The 14,782-nt window shown below is 59.1% G+C and overlaps 1 protein-coding gene across 5 annotated transcripts; it reads right to left on the reverse strand.

The window, feature by feature from the left end:
• Positions 1-2,453: 2,453 nt before the first annotated feature.
• On the reverse strand, positions 2,454-14,408 carry XRCC1 (X-ray repair cross complementing 1). Of its 5 annotated transcripts, XM_037882892.2 has the most exons (17): positions 14,066-14,408; positions 13,649-13,741; positions 12,757-12,864; positions 12,362-12,520; positions 10,943-11,023; positions 10,610-10,727; positions 10,144-10,289; positions 9,323-9,443; positions 8,869-9,085; positions 8,333-8,449; positions 7,932-8,031; positions 7,577-7,751; positions 7,426-7,480; positions 6,939-7,078; positions 6,549-6,639; positions 5,558-5,633; positions 2,454-5,162 (listed from the first exon to the last, which is right to left on the reverse strand). In XM_037882892.2, the coding sequence occupies exons 1-17, from the start codon at positions 14,114-14,116 to the stop codon at positions 5,049-5,051; spliced, it is 1,962 nt and encodes a 653-aa protein (XP_037738820.1). In that variant the 5' UTR covers positions 14,117-14,408; the 3' UTR covers positions 2,454-5,048. The 5 variants fall into 5 exon arrangements, 4 of the variants coding, with proteins under 4 accessions (XP_037738820.1, XP_037738819.1, XP_037738822.1 ...); XM_037882891.1 differs by having other exon boundaries at positions 7,426-7,751; positions 14,066-14,225; XR_006287313.1 differs by lacking the exon at positions 6,549-6,639 and having other exon boundaries at positions 5,025-5,162; positions 7,426-7,751; positions 14,066-14,232.
• Positions 14,409-14,782: the final 374 nt, after the last annotated feature.

Genomic DNA, 14,782 nt, shown 5'->3' on the forward strand with positions numbered 1-14,782 from the left:
GATTCCCGCTTCTTGGGCCCAAATCCCACCCAGAGGACTAAATTCCAGCTGCTGCTGGTGACATGCAGGCCAGGCTGGACTATTGGTGCATGACAGTGAGGTGACGCCAGCGAAATGCCTGAGGGACAGCACCATGCGGACTGGGGGGACCGGGAAACCATTGATAATCGGTCAAACGACATCATTCATTGCAGGGCCCCGCTCTCGGCTGGGGTCTGTGCAGCGCCCCGGCACGAGGGGGCCCCCGCTCTCGGCCGGGGTCTGTGTTTATTGTTGTACAATCTCTAATTTATAATATTATGTTAACTAACAATATGATAATACTTATAAATGATATGATAATTATCAATTACTACATTTTAAATGAGAGATTGAACAATACTTTATATTATAAATACATTTGTAATTATTATAAATTAGATATTGTATATTATATATGTTAAACAATATCAATCATTTCTAATAATTAATATAATTATATAACTAAATGATTACTACTATTTATCATTTATAACATTTTATATCATAAGTGATAAATTAGTAATAAATCAGGGACTATATATTAAACACACTACTTTGTTTTATAAATGATAAATTAGTAATTATTATAAATTGGGCACTATTCAGGATATATTAAAATACTTTATGTTCTAAATGATACATTAGTAGTAAGACTAAGCTTTTATCAGGGATATTTTTAGTAAAAGTCAGGGACAGGTGATGGGCAAAAAAGAAAAGTTCACGGAAACTGTGACCTGTCCTTGACTTTTACTAAAAATATCCCGGACAAAATGGGGATCGGTGGGTCCCCACACTGCCTGAAGCGGGGCAGCTGCTCTGGAGCTGCGGGGTACCCCTGCCGCCCGCAGCTCTGGGGGCCCACGGGTTCCCCCACCGCAGCTGGGGGCTGTAGGGGCTGCCAGAGGCGGTAGAGGTACCCCACAGCTCCCTGTCCCCGCGGGCAGCGGGGGACCCGCAGCTCCCGACCACCGCAGGCTGAAGTCACGAAGGTCGCTGGAAGTCACAGATTCCATGACGAAATCAGTCTTAATTATTAGTAATTATCAATAATTATAAATTAGCAATTGATACTCACTCTCTGTATTAAACACCATTAATATTTTCTATTACAGATGATAAACGATTTGATTCTTCTCCTTGCCTCAGGCCCGTCTCCCTGGCGCTGGCTCGTCTCCATTCCAGTCTGTCTTGGAGCAGTTCCTCAGAAACGCTGCTGTTCATCAAAGCCCAGCTAGCGTTGGGTCTTCCAACCCAGCTTTTACCTGCCACGTCTAACTTGAACCCCCCCGTTTCCTGGCTGTTCTTCCGATCTTCCTTCCCCCTGGCCAAACCGTCCAAGCCTGGATCCCCTCCGCGGTTCTAGAATTGGTGCCACCTTCCCCGAATTCATTTGTTCCAAGCACAAATTCGTCCTCGTTACCCCCAGGATCCAGCTCAATGGGTTTATTACCATTCTCTGCAAGATCTGCACCGGTCGCTTCCTCCGTCCCCAGCATTCGGAGCCATACACGCTGCAGGCCCAATTACCGACTCGTAGTTCTGACTTGTCACTGTGCTAGCCAGCCTCCTATCGCAGGTCACGCCTCACTCCTCTTTATGGATTCGACGCCTTTCCTGCTTCGAAGATCCTCGCTGAGTTCCCCATTTTCCTGCTGCGGGGACTGACTGCTGGCTGTAAGACCTTGCCAGAGACAGGATAACTGACCAATTGGTTGTGTTAATTATTAACATTTTGTTGTAAAACCCAGATTGCACGTTTAACGAACTCTGAAGAGCCATGTTATACCTAGCCTTGGAAGGGCTCGTTTTTTATCAGTAAACATCGATAAAAGCAATTTCACCGCACCCACGGAAACCGATGGAAAAAATCTTTCTATTGATGATGATCAAAATGTCCGGACGGGCGATGTGAGACCAGCGCGGCTGGGGAACGGAGCTGGATTTCAGGGTATTTGCTTTGTACATGTCGACAATGTGTGTTTTAACAGGTATAAAGCTTTCACTTTTTAAAATCAACATTTAGTCATTCAATAATTATTGTCTGACCCGCCCTGTTGCGTGACTGCCCCATAACTTCCCGCAACAGCGAACATTTAAATCAGTAAAAAAATTTAAAATGCTTTAAAAATTGATATGTCAAAAATGATAAAACTCAAATTGTTAAGCCTAATTATACATTAACCATTAGTTCCTAATTATTAATATGTATGAATTCTTACTATACATTCTCAACAGATCTTGGATGATAGATTATCAGCGATCAGTTACCAATTATTATAACCAGGTGACAATGTGTTGGGTACAAATCGATAGTTACGCAGTAAAATTAATCAGATGAAAGAACGCGACGGAAAAGAAATAACAAAAATAAAGATAAATTGTGAACTGGGAAATTTCTGAAGCAGGTTAAAAAAAAAGTCGAGTAACAAAAATAACTTTAGCCAGATTTTAATTTTAAACATGTAGGTGAAATTTAACCAATCTGCAAAAAGAATTGAGAGAAAGAAAATACTAAACAACAGAGTAAAAATAAATCACCCTTGAGGGGGATAAATAGCTGGGTAGAAATTTTGAGGTTTAAAAAAATCTGGCATTTGAGGGCTGGGTTTCTAGTGATGGGAAATTAATGCCCTCGGAGTTCATGGTCCATTTCATACTGGGGTGACAGATTTTCATTCAAAAGTCAATCCTAACCTGCAGCCCCCTGTTATCCCAGCCCTGAGATGCCCCCCAACAGCTCTGCCAGTGCCCCTCACTCCTGACCCGCAGCCCCCTGCTCTCCCTCTGTACAAGTCAGAGATGTTTTCTGGGTCCTGTAGGTTATAAGCACCTCAAACCCAACCTGCTCCTGCGGCTGGAAAGGGGATGAAGCCATGGGGCGGGGTTGATCCCTGTTATAGAAGCGTCTTCCAGCGTATTATATGCACCCCATGAGGAGGACGGGGGGCGGGGGGGGGAATTCGCTCATTTTATTTTTTTGGTACATTAATCTAAAAAAAGTAATGACTCTGTCTGTCCATCCTCTGCTGGAGGGGCTGACTGCCCCCTCCCCCAATCTTACACACAGCACCCCCTGGGAAGTCTTGAATTCCCCCAAAGCCCAACTTCTCTACAACGGCCCCTGCCCCTCCGAAAAGGTTCCAGACTCCAGCTCAACAGGCCCCTCCCCGGTCCGTGCGTGCCCCTCAATTCCAACCCACAGCCCCCTGCTATAACAGCCCCGGGCTCCCCCCGGCTCCGTTCATGGACCTACCTCTCGGTCTGTCTCAGCCCTGCTATCAGCCCCACTGCTTCGTTTCTGCCACTCCCTAGCAGCTGTGGGGTCAGATCAACACAAGGGGGCCACAGCTGGGCTCATTAACAGGTTTAATTAGGAAAGATACACACTGGCCATGCAGCAAAGGACAGGGCCCCCCAGGTGGTGTGGGGAGCAGCTGAGCTGAGCTCTGGCTCAGGACCCCCACACCCTCTCTTCTCCCCCTGGCTGGTCTGAGTCAGGAAAGCACTGTGGGGCACAGGAGAGAAAGTTCCCCTGCTGGATTCCCCTGCCCAGGCCAGACAGAACATGCGGAGACCCCCACCCCTGGCTACAGCTCAGAGGGAGAATGGATGGGTTATGACTCCACGGCTGGAGATGGGGGTCACGCAGACCCAGAGCAGCTGAGGGGTGGAGCAGTAGCTCCAGCCCCATTCAGCGAGATGCCTCCGCTCATCACACGCGTGTCCTGAGTTTCAATACAGAGGCCGCTCCCTGAACAAATGCGGGGGGGGGGGGGTTCGAGTTCATGGCAGCAGGGCCAGTACCTTTTCCGCAGCAGCTCCCTGGGGGATGTGGGTTTATGGGGGCACAGGCTCAGCAGCACGTCTCCTTTCGAAGGACAATGTGGGGCCCTTTCAAAGAATCCCACTGGGATAGAGCAAGGTCCCTAGCATGCCCCAGGGCCATTCCTCCACTGTGCTGTATGGGAGGGAGCCCAGGACTTGCAGCCTAAATTCAGTGTGGGGCCCAGACCAGGGCCTCAGCGAGACAAGACTCACCCCCCTGTTAAAGGGAGTTTTTAAACCAAGCTTCACCTGAAAGCCGTTTATTTTGCTCAAAGAAAATGTTGTAGAAAAGAGCTCCCCCCCCCCCAATACAAACAGCACCCCAGGATCTAGGGCAGGAGAAAGGGAAACCATGGAGACAGGCACACAGCAACCCTGAAACTGACCAGGGAGCAGGACTGAAACTGACCAGACACAGGGACCTAGGTCCCCCTCCCCCCAGCCTGAAACTGACCAGGGAGAGAAGGAAACTAACCAGCTTAATTTCCTTGCCCAGAGCAGTCAAATGGTAAGACCTGAACTCACCCACCGCCGTGGCTCGGTGAAAATTCACGGTGCCAAGCGGTCCCTGGCTGCACCGTTCCCAGGGCGGTAAGGCAGGGCGGTAAGGTTTCCTGCATTTCATCTGGGTTTGTAAATTCTCTGGAGTTTAGCATCTAACCCCGCCCCGCGGGTTCCTCCCTCCCAGTCACAGACTCTGTCCAGCACAAGTCACATGGGTTTAACTGAAAAGGGGGCCCACGCAGGTGAAGGGGACTGGACATGGGGGGTCCGGCGGATGCAGACACCCGTTCAAAGGGATGTGATTGTAGGGCGGGCGAATGGCGAGAAGCAGAGTCAATCCAGGATTAACCCAACAGGTCGAAACGACAGCGCTGGCGGAAAGGAGGTTGAGGGGATGGGTGGTGAGGGCGCCTCACAGATTGGGGGGAGAGGTATATTGAGGGGAACAGGGAGTCTGGCTGGGGGAGGAGTCAGATCAGCTGCGGGGGGTGGGTACATGTGGGGCGGCCCTGCCCCGGCACAGAGCCCAGCTCAGCCCCTGCAGTTGACGTTGATGCGAACAGGAGGCTCAGGCAGGGGCCGGAACAGCTAAAACCGCCCCGCCCAGCGTGTCGTCCGTACCCAGGTACACGGGGGGGCTCCCAGCCCCGAGTCTGCGCCGGCGCCACCCTGCGCTGGGGGGATCTGCGAGCGCCGCCCTAGGCTTGCGGCACCACCACGTAGGGCTGGTGCGGGATGAGCCGCTGGCGCTCGGTGCAGGTGTAGATCCAGCGGGGGCGGACGAAGGAGAGGTTGGCGTTGTCGTTCAGAGCCTGCGGTGGGCGATGGCAGGGAAGTGAGGGCCAAGCCCAGAAGAGCATCTGCCCAGCCCCCCTGCTCCAAGCCCCTCGACCCCACTCCTCTCCCAGAGCTGGGGAGAGAACCCAGGAGTCCTGGCTCCCAGCACCCCGCGATCTGAGGCACTGGACCCCACTCCCGTCCCAGTCGGGGACAGAACCCAGGAGTCCTGGCTCCACAGACTCTAGTCTACACCCTGCATTAAACACCCAAATGCGATAAACCGGTTAAAGGCCCCGTGTCCCGCTCCCTGCCCCACGGAGCCAGCCAGCCCCCTGGCCGCTCCAGGGGAGGACACGTGCACCTCATCCACTAGGGGTCGCTATTCTGGTGCTGGGGGGCAGGGGGAGAACGGGGGGAGCCCTCTCACCTCCTCGAAGGTGTCGTCCCACTCCTGGGCCGTGATGACGTAGTTCACCCGCTCGTTCATGTAGCCCTCCACCTCCCTGGGGGCAGGACGGCAGCATCAGTGAGAGCCCCTCATCCGCCCCACAGCCCCCGGCTCCCCCCGCCCCACCCCCGTCCCCCCCCCGGCTCCGCCCGCGCCCCTCGCTCCGCCCCCGTCCCCCCCCCCGACCCACCGCCCCCGTGCCCCCCCCCAGCTCTGCCGTCGCCCCTCGCTCCGACCCACCATCCGTTCCCCCCCGGCTCTGCCGTCGCCCCTCGCTCCGACCCACCATCCGTTCCCCCCCGGCTCTGCCGTCGCCCCTCGCTCCGACCCACCATCCGTTCCCCCCCGGCTCTGCCGTCGCCCCTCGCTCCGACCCACCATCCGTTCCCCCCTGGCTCTGCCGTCGCCCCTTGCTCCCAACCCGCAGCCCCCGGCTCCCCCCAGCTCTGCCCGCACCCCTCGCTCCAACCCACCATCCGTCCCCCCCAGTTCTGCCGTCACCCCTCACTCCCGACACGCAGCCCCCGGCTCCCCCCAGCTCTGCCCGCGCCCCTCGCTCTGACCCGCAGCCTCCGGCTCCCCCCAGCTGTGCCCGCGCCCCTCGCTCCAACCCACCATCCATCCCCCCTCAGCTCTGCGGTCGCCCCTCACTCCCGACCCGCAACCCCTGGCTCCCCCCAGCTCTGCCGGCGCCTCTCGCTCCCGACCCGCAGCCCCCGGCTTCCCCCAGCTCTGCCCGCACCCCTCGCTCTGACCCACCATCCGTCCCCCACATCGATTATAAAGAATTGCTCGCTGAACACAGACGTGTGTCCAGCACAGAGACGTAGCTGTCCCCAAGGTGGGGCACGGAGGCTGTTTAACAACCTCCCAGAAACAGATCACGCCTAGGACAGCAGCGAAGGAGAATTTTATAACTACAAAGGGGACTTCGGGAGCTACCCCCACGCAGCGGGATTTCACCCCTCACCCGCTGAACGCCGTGATGTAGCGATTCAGGAGTCGTCGCTCCTGGGAGGGGAACTCGCCATAGAGGAAAAAGCGTTTGCCCACGAAGAAATCTGGAGAGGAGGAGGAGGAGGAAAGGGGTCACAAAGAGCGGGATGCTCGAAAACCGCTTGGGCATCTCCCTGTCAGAGTTGTACGGTGTTCACCTGTGGGACTCCCTGCCGCAGGATATTAACAATCTCCTTCATGTGTTCTACTCAAACTCATTGTTAACAGCGGTTACCCATCCCCTAGAGGAGACAGGCCCCGTGCCTCATCGCCCCCCACCCAAGAGAGCCAGTTCCCCCCCATGGGGCCGGGTGGAAGCCAGAGGTCCCTGGAAGGGAAAGGCGCCATGTCCCACCCCACATACCAGGCAGCTCCGGGATGGGCTGATCCGGCTCCTCCTCCACATCCGTGTTCTCATCTGTAGACCCACCATAGGGGTCGTCATCAGGGTCCGGAGCTGCCTCCCGACCCGCTTGCTGCTTCTTGCGGTGCTCCTCCTCTACCCTACATCAGGGAGCGTGGGTCAGCCAGGGGGTGACATCCCTCCCGCTCCTCTGCTGAAGCAACAGAACCCCCTGCCCTACCTCACCCCCACCCCCCTCCCAAAGCCAGGGAGAGAACCCAGGCATCCTGGCTCCCAGCCCCCCTGCTCTAACCACTACACCCCACTCCCCTGAGCTACAGAGAGAACCCATGAGTCCCTCCCCAGAAAGAGCACCAGGGGATAGGGGCGGATCTCCCCCGGGGCCCTTTTCCCATCCCTCCTGTCCCCACCCCCTCTCTGGATCAGCCCCCATGGCCAAGGGGCACTTGCCCCCAACTCACCGGGGGCCAAGCTCTGCTGTACCCACCTCCTCAGCTCGTCGTCTGTGTCGCCAGAGTCGCCCTCCCCGCTGTCTCTCGCCCCTGGAGAACAGCACGGGAAATCAGTCCCAGCCACCCCACAGCACTGTGGGATACCTCCCAGGGCAGGGAGCCAGGACTCCTGGGTTCTCTCCCTACCTGCGGGCTCCCCGCTGTCCGTGGAGGCTGGGGAGCTCTCCCCCCTGGCCCGCGAGTTGCCGGCGTTGGCCCAGGATGTGCCGGGCTCTGTCTCCTCCCCCGAGGACTCGCCCTGAGGTGGCAGGGCCCTGGCAGGCGCCTTGCCCTGGTGGTTGGAGCTAGGCAGCCCGGCTCTCTGCAAGAGAAAGGTCCGAGGGGGAGGGGTCTGTGCAAGGTGGTGTAATGGGGGCAGGAGCTTGGGAAGCTAGACCCCACCCCCCTCCCAGAGCTGGGGAGAGAACCCAGGAGTCCTGGCTCCCAGCCCCACCCCACTCCCCTCCCAGAGCCAGGCCCTGCCCCACCTGACACCCCCTACCTGTCGGGGGGAGGGGGTCTTGCGGGGCCGGGCGGGCGGCTCTTCCTCACTCTCCTCTTCCTCCTCGCTGCCCGAGGCAGGCGGACCGTCCATCAGGTACCTGCCCAGGGACACCCCTCGGTTATCCCCTCAGCCAAGCGCTGCTCCCCAGCCCCAGGGAGATCCGAGTGTACCCCCTGGAGCCCCCCACCCCCCTGCAGTCCCCTACAACAGGACTGAACCCCCTGGACTCCAGCCATCACTGATTGCCCCCACCCCCATGAATGACCCCCAGCACCCTCCCCCACCAGTCTTGCTCCCCATCTGACCCCGATAGCATATAACCCCCCATGCCCTAGCCAGTGCTGACACCTCCTGGATGGCCCCCCAGACCCACTGGATGTAGGGTGCCCCCTCCTCACCGTTTGCAGGGCAGGTGCCGCCGGGCCCGGTGGCAGTCCAGCACCCACTCTTTCCGCACAATGGTGCCCCCGCGCCCCTTCACCTGGCTGTACTTGGGGGTGTTGGCGAAGGCACAGCTGGGGGAGAGGGAAGCAGAAGGGAGATCAGAGAGAGGTAGATGAAGGCATCAGGACTCCTGGGTTCTTTCCCCAGCTCTGGGTTGGGAGCGGAGTCTAGTGGTTAGACGGGGGTACCTAGATAAGGCGGGTGCTGTCGGGGGTCCTGTTGGGCTGGCTGGGCGGTACCGGCCGGGCAGGGGCAGGGAGCCGGCGGTACCTACGTGAGGTGGGTGCTGTCCGGGGTCCTGTCGGGCGGCACCAGCCAGGCGGGATGGGGAGCCGGCAGTACCGAGATGAGGTGGGTGCTGTCGGGGGTCCAGTCTGTCTGGCCGGGCAGGGAGCCGGCGGTACCCACATGAGGTGGGTGCAGTCGGAGGTCCAGTCAGGCTGGCTGGGTGGTACCGGCCTGGCGGGGGCAGGGAGCTGGCAGTACCTACATGAGGTGGGTGCTGTCGGGGGTCCAGTCGGGCCGGTACTTGGCGCCCATCTCCAGCGCCTTGTCCCGCAGCTCGGAGCGGAAGGGGTTCTGGAAGCCGCTCAGCACGAAGACCGTCCCCTGCAGGAGCCTATGAAAATCCTCCCCTGCCCCCTCCGGCGACGGCTCCTTCGGCTGCTTCTTGCGGGCCGGCAGCCTGCTGGGGGGCGGCTCCGGGGCTGGGGGAGGACAATAGGGGGGTTCATGATAACACCCACCTACTGGGACACCTGAGCCAACTGAAACACCTGGCCAAATGAGTGACAGATCTGCCCTCCCCTCCTTACACCGTACCCTGCCCCCCCCCGCTTCTCTGGCCCTTAAGGTAGCAACAGACCTCGACCCGTGATACTGTAGACCCGTCACACTGTATACTATGGAGAGAGCTGGGCAGAGAACCAGGAGTCTCCTCTCACCTTTGGGCTTCTTGGGGGCTGGCTGCATGGAGTGGGGAGCCTCGGGGTCAGGTTTCCGAGCAGAGGGGGGGGCCGAGTTCTCCTTGCTGAACTCAAACTTCCTCTTGGTGGGAGCCGGATCCTGAGGGAGAAGAAGTGGATCAGGAGCGAAAGATAAACAACTGGTACGATCAGCATTGGATTCCTGAACGCAGCCACCACTGCGGGGGCTGTTTATACAGGGACCCCTCACCGGGTGCTGAGATGCGGCAGCTTTAGGACAAAACGTGAAGGAGAACCCTGTACCCAAGCAAATCTGCAATGCAGCAGATTGTGGGTACCAGAATGCAGTCCCCAGTGATGGGAGCCGGCCCGGACGCCAGGGTTCACATAGATGACTACATTCCCAGGCCAGCAGGGCCACCTGCGCCCGTCAGCCCGTTCCAGACAGCCCAGGCCAGAGACCGGCCCCCCAGTCACTCCTAGGGTCAATCTTACCAAGGAACCCCCGTCTCAACTGAGAAACTGCCCGGGATGGAGAATCCCCCGCGCCCCTTGGGGACTTGTCCCAATGATTCACTGCCTTTCCTGGTGAGCACTGATGCCTTATTCCCAGGGTGAATAGAGACGGGATCACGGCTCCCGGGAGCCTTCCCTGGGTTAAGCCGAACGGGTCAAGTGCCTGGCGTCACTTGCTCTGCGGGGGGATTTTCAAGCCGTTCTTTGTTCTCGCGGCTCTTACCAATCCCCTTTGCCAGGGGAGGACACAGGAACTGGCCCCCGGGTTCCAGCAGCCCCCGCCACTGCGAGGGAGTGGCCGCGCCCGGCCGAGAGGACTGTACCTTGGGGGAGGCTGCAGCGCGGCTCGGGGAGGTCCTGGAGGTGGGTTTCTCTGCGGCGGGTGGGGAGGGGGAGGAGGCGGCGCTGGGTGTACTGGCCTGGAGGGTGGCCACGGCGTAGCTTTGGGACGGTTCCTCCGTCTGCGGGGCTGCACGGAAGAGCAGACAAGAGACATCACAGCCACAAATCACAGCAGCAGCCCACGAAGCCAGAGCTAACCAGACATACCACAGAGGGCAGGGGACAGCCCCTGGAAACCGGCATCTCTGGGTAACCTAGGCAGACAGCCAGCACACCCAGCTGTGGAGAGAACCCAGGAGCCCTGGCTCCCAGCACTCACCACTAGACCCCACTCCCCTCCCGGAGCTGGGCAGAGAACCCAGGAGTCGTGGCTCCCAGCCCCCACCCCATTCCATCCCACTAGACCCCCCCCAACCCCCCCCGCTCCCCTCCAGGGGTTCATGGTACCTCTGGGCGGTGTGAGAAGCGGTTTGCTAGCTCGGCTGAAGAACAGGGCCCCGGGCCTCATTGAGGCAGAACTGCTGTCCTCGTCCTTCACCTTAAACTGGCCCAGCTTGGTCACCTTCTGTACGGAGAGAGATGCACAGGGCTGGGCTAGCTGGGGCTGCAGGTCAGGAGTCAGGGGCACTGGCACAGCTTGGGGGAGGGGGGAGCCCAGGGCTGGGCTAGCAGGGGGCTGCAGGTCGGGAGTGAGGGGCACTGACAGAGCTGAGGGAGGGGAGGGGGGAGTCCACGGCTGGGCTAGCAGGATTGAGGGGCACCACCAAAGCAGTTACTCACCGGGGAGGCAGATTTTGATTGGGTTTCGTTGTTTTCGGGTGGCGAGTGGAACTTCACAAAAGACAGCCCATATGCTAGGGTCTATGGGGAGAACAGCCAGAAAGAAAGTGACCCATTGGCAGAGCTGGGAAGAGAACCCAGGAGTCCTGGCTCCCAGCCCGCCTCCCCTGGTCTAACCACTAGACCTCACTCCCCCCCACTGAGACACCCTGTACCCTATGTTAGGCACTTTTATAAGGTTATGAAATATTTGGTACAAAGTCTGCTTTGTGAGGTATCATTTGAAAACTCATCATTTGCTGAACATCACTGTCCTTTTAAAATGTGTATAACAGTGCGTATAAAGCTACGTACTTTTACCATACGATGTTACTGAAATAAGTTAGGATTCTGGGGAGCGCCCACAGACTAGCTCTTCAGAGACCACAAAGGACAGAGCAATACCCCACCAGGTGTTAAGAAACTATCAGCCGGGTAGGCAGCCGTTCTCTGGCAGGGGGAAGGTGTGAATAAGAAATGTACATTTCGCCCCAGAGATGGTTCTAGCCTCAGGTACACAAGGTGTGGGGTAATCCTCAGGGGGAGGGGGTAAAGGAATGAAAAACCGTGGCTTCTACCTCACCTCTCCCATCTCTCTGCTCATGACATCAGTGTATTCCCTGGAAAGACACTGAACTAAAGTGGGGGGTCCCAGGCTGAAAGGAAATCCAGCCTGCGAAATCTACTACAAGCTTTTGGCGAGAAAAACCCTTTTTTGCTTTTAACTCCACTCAGGGGGTAAATTAGGCAGTAGCTTTCGTGCTTATTTCCTGTCATTTTTCTTTGCACCCCATTCTGGCTTTTATGTCTCATCACTTGTAAGCGATTGGAATCGACCTTTCAGCAGATAAAAACCTTCTCAAATAGTTTCATCCAAAACAGAGTGTTTGGACCGAAGTGTTTGGGAACCTCCACTTGGCTGGTGCACAATACCTTCCCTTTGACGGGATTTCTATGAGCTCGTGCCGTCCAGGAGGGTGCTGGGCAGTACAAGCCGCACATTTCTGGGGGACAAGGCCGGGACTAAGGATTTGCGGGTGCTGCCCAGTGTGTAATTGAGGAATGGCTGGGAAAGTGTTCCTGTAACTCAGCTCGGGGTGACTTTGCATGCTGCAGGCTGTGTGAGCGGGCCAGGACTGGTGGCAAAGCAATGTCAAAGAGACCCAAGGGGACACAGCTGTTCCCCACTCCAGACTGTACCCTGGGGAACATGACACCCACCCCGCTTGAGCAATGGATCACGACGTCACCACTGTTCTGCACTGCCCGCTTTCACTCACCCACGTGTAATCCCTTCCACCCCTGCCTGGCCAGTATGCGAGGGGTCCCCAGACCAGGCTGTACTGCGGAGGAGGGTCCCGGGGTTGGGAGGGGTCCCACCTTGGTGTAGGGCTGGGTGCAGACAATTTTCACCCGGTCCCATTTCTTCTCTGCCGCTGCCTTCACCAGCTTGTCTGGGCCGAACATCCGGACCCGGTTGAGGTTGGTGCCAGCCTTGCTCTCCGAGGGCGACATAAAAGACGAGGTGACCAGCAGCACCTTGCGGGGGTGGGGCGGGGGGAAAGAGAGCCCGGGGTTAGAGAAGCCTCTGCAAACCCCGACATCCCCCCACCCCAAATCCTGTCGTCGCCACAGTCCTAAACGGTTAAGCCCCCTGCCGTCGCTCAGCTGGGCCCCACCCCACAGGGCTCACTGAACCAGGTCGACCCCTCTGCCCCCCACCTTAGACCTGGGAGTTCCCCAAAGCCCAGCATGCACTGTTTCCTCCCCCTCACCTCGTAGTCCTGCTCGCTGGGCGAGGCGGAGCTGCCGGCCAGCACCTCCACAAAGGCCGAGCCCTCGTTGCCCACATCGATGCTGTGGATCCGCTCCTCCTTCTCGAACTGCCGTGGGCGGAAGGGGAGAGAGTCAGGGGCCGGGGATGCGGTGCCCACCCAGGGCCCATTTCCAACCGACTCCGGGAACCAGGAGTCCAGGCTCCCCCCTACACCCTAACCACTGCACCCCCGTCCCCTTCCAGAGACAGAACCCAGGAGTCCCGCCCCCCCCTTCCAGGGACAGAACCCAGGAGTCCCGCCCCCCCCTTCCAGAGACAGAACCCAGGAGTCCCGGCTCCCCCTTGCCCCCCCCCCCCTTCCAGAGACAGAACCCAGGAGTCCCGGCTCCCCCTTGCCCCCCCCCCCCCTTCCAGAGACAGAACCCAGGAGTCCCGGCTCCCCCTTGCCCCCCCCCCCTTCCAGAGACAGAACCCAGGAGTCCCGGCTCCCCCTTGCCCCCCCCCCCTTCCAGAGACAGAACCCAGGAGTCCCGGCTCCCCCTTGCCCCCCCCCCCTTCCAGGGACAGAACCCAGGAGTCCCGCCCCCCCCTTCCAGAGACAGAACCCAGGCGGCCCGGCTCCCCCTTGCCCCCCCCCCCCTTCCAGAGACAGAACCCAGGAGTCCCGGCTCCCCCTTGCCCCCCCCCCCTTCCAGAGACAGAACCCAGGAGTCCCGGCTCCCCCTTGCCCCCCCCCTTCCAGAGACAGAACCCAGGAGTCCCGGCTCCCCCTTGCCCCCCCCCTTCCAGAGACAGAACCCAGGAGTCCCGGCTCCCCCTTGCCACCCCCCCTTCCAGGGACAGAACCCAGGAGTCCCGGCCCCACGGGGGGGGGGGGGCGGGGGGCTCACCTGCAGGATGACCGACAGCTGCTTCTCGCCCGCCTGCGCCGCCTTCCACTTGCGGTAGGTGTCGGCTTTGAGCAGGTTCTCGGCGCAGTGAGTCTGGGGAATGCGGGGGGGGGGGGGGGATCGTCAGGGGGGCGGGACACCCCCGGGGATGGTCTCTCCCCCCCCCCAGGAATGGTCTCTCCCGTCCCGTCCCCCCCCCCCGGCAGGGAATGGTCTCTCCCACTCAGCTCTCCCGCCCCCCCCCCCCCGGGGAATGGTCTCTCTCGTCCCCCCCGGCAGGGAATGGTCTCTCCCACTCAGCTCTCCCGCCCCCCCCCCACGGGGAATGGCCTTTCCCGCCCCGTCGTGGTCTCGCCGACCCAGACCTGACCCCCCGGAACGGCCCCGCCCCGCCCCCGGGAATGGGCTGCCCCGCACCGGGTCGGCGCTGCTCGCGGACACCACATGGCGGATCCCGATCTCCGGCATCCCCGCGCGCCGCCGCCGCTGCCCCCCCCGCCCGGAAACAAAACTCCGGCGCCCCCGGAAGTGGAACCGCTCTGCGCCGCCCGCTCCGCTCTAGGTGGGCTCGGCCCTCCGAGCGGCTCTGCGCAGGCGCCGTTGCCCAGCGAGGGATTGTGCGCGTGCGCAGCGCCCCGTCTAGCCCGAGCAGTGGGGCGCGTGCGTGGTTCCTTCGCGCCTCTTTCTCCCGGTCCCCGCTCGGTCGCGGCGCATGCGCCCCGGGTGCTGCTTGCGGCTCTTACTAGTGCGCATGCGCCTTTCCCTCATACTGACCTCTCGCGCCTGTTCTACCTCCTGGCGGCGCAGAGGTGAAGTCGCATCAGAGCGCGACATGACGTCATGCTATGGCGCACGCGGCCCCAATTTTAGTTAATTGTGATGTCTTAATCAGTCAGTGACTAATAATGACATCATCGTGACATGACATCATCAACATGGGCAGTCTTCCTGGTGTAACATCATCTGCGGTGACATCATCAACCTATGACACCACGGCACCAAGTGGTGATGTCATCAGCCCCATGATGTGATGTCATCAATATGTGCAGACACCTGGATGTGATGGCCTGAGAATGTGACATCATCAAAATAGGCAGACATTATGATGTGACATCATCCTGGGGCTGTCACGGG

This window comes from Chelonia mydas, chromosome 24 (assembly GCF_015237465.2).
Source record: "Chelonia mydas isolate rCheMyd1 chromosome 24, rCheMyd1.pri.v2, whole genome shotgun sequence".
Classification (NCBI taxonomy): domain Eukaryota; kingdom Metazoa; phylum Chordata; order Testudines; family Cheloniidae; genus Chelonia; species Chelonia mydas.

Coding starts and splice junctions, on each gene's coding strand:
- XRCC1 (XM_037882891.1), bottom strand. CDS start 14,116: ATGCCGGAGATCGGGATCCGCCATGTGGTGTCCGCGAGCAGCGCCGAC. Junction 12,865..13,648: donor AGCTGTCGGTCATCCTGCAG/GTGAGCCCCCCG, acceptor CGCCCACGGCAG/TTCGAGAAGGAGGAGCGGAT. Junction 5,163..5,557: donor GGGACGACACCTTCGAGGAG/GTGAGAGGGCTC, acceptor CGCCCACCGCAG/GCTCTGAACGACAACGCCAA.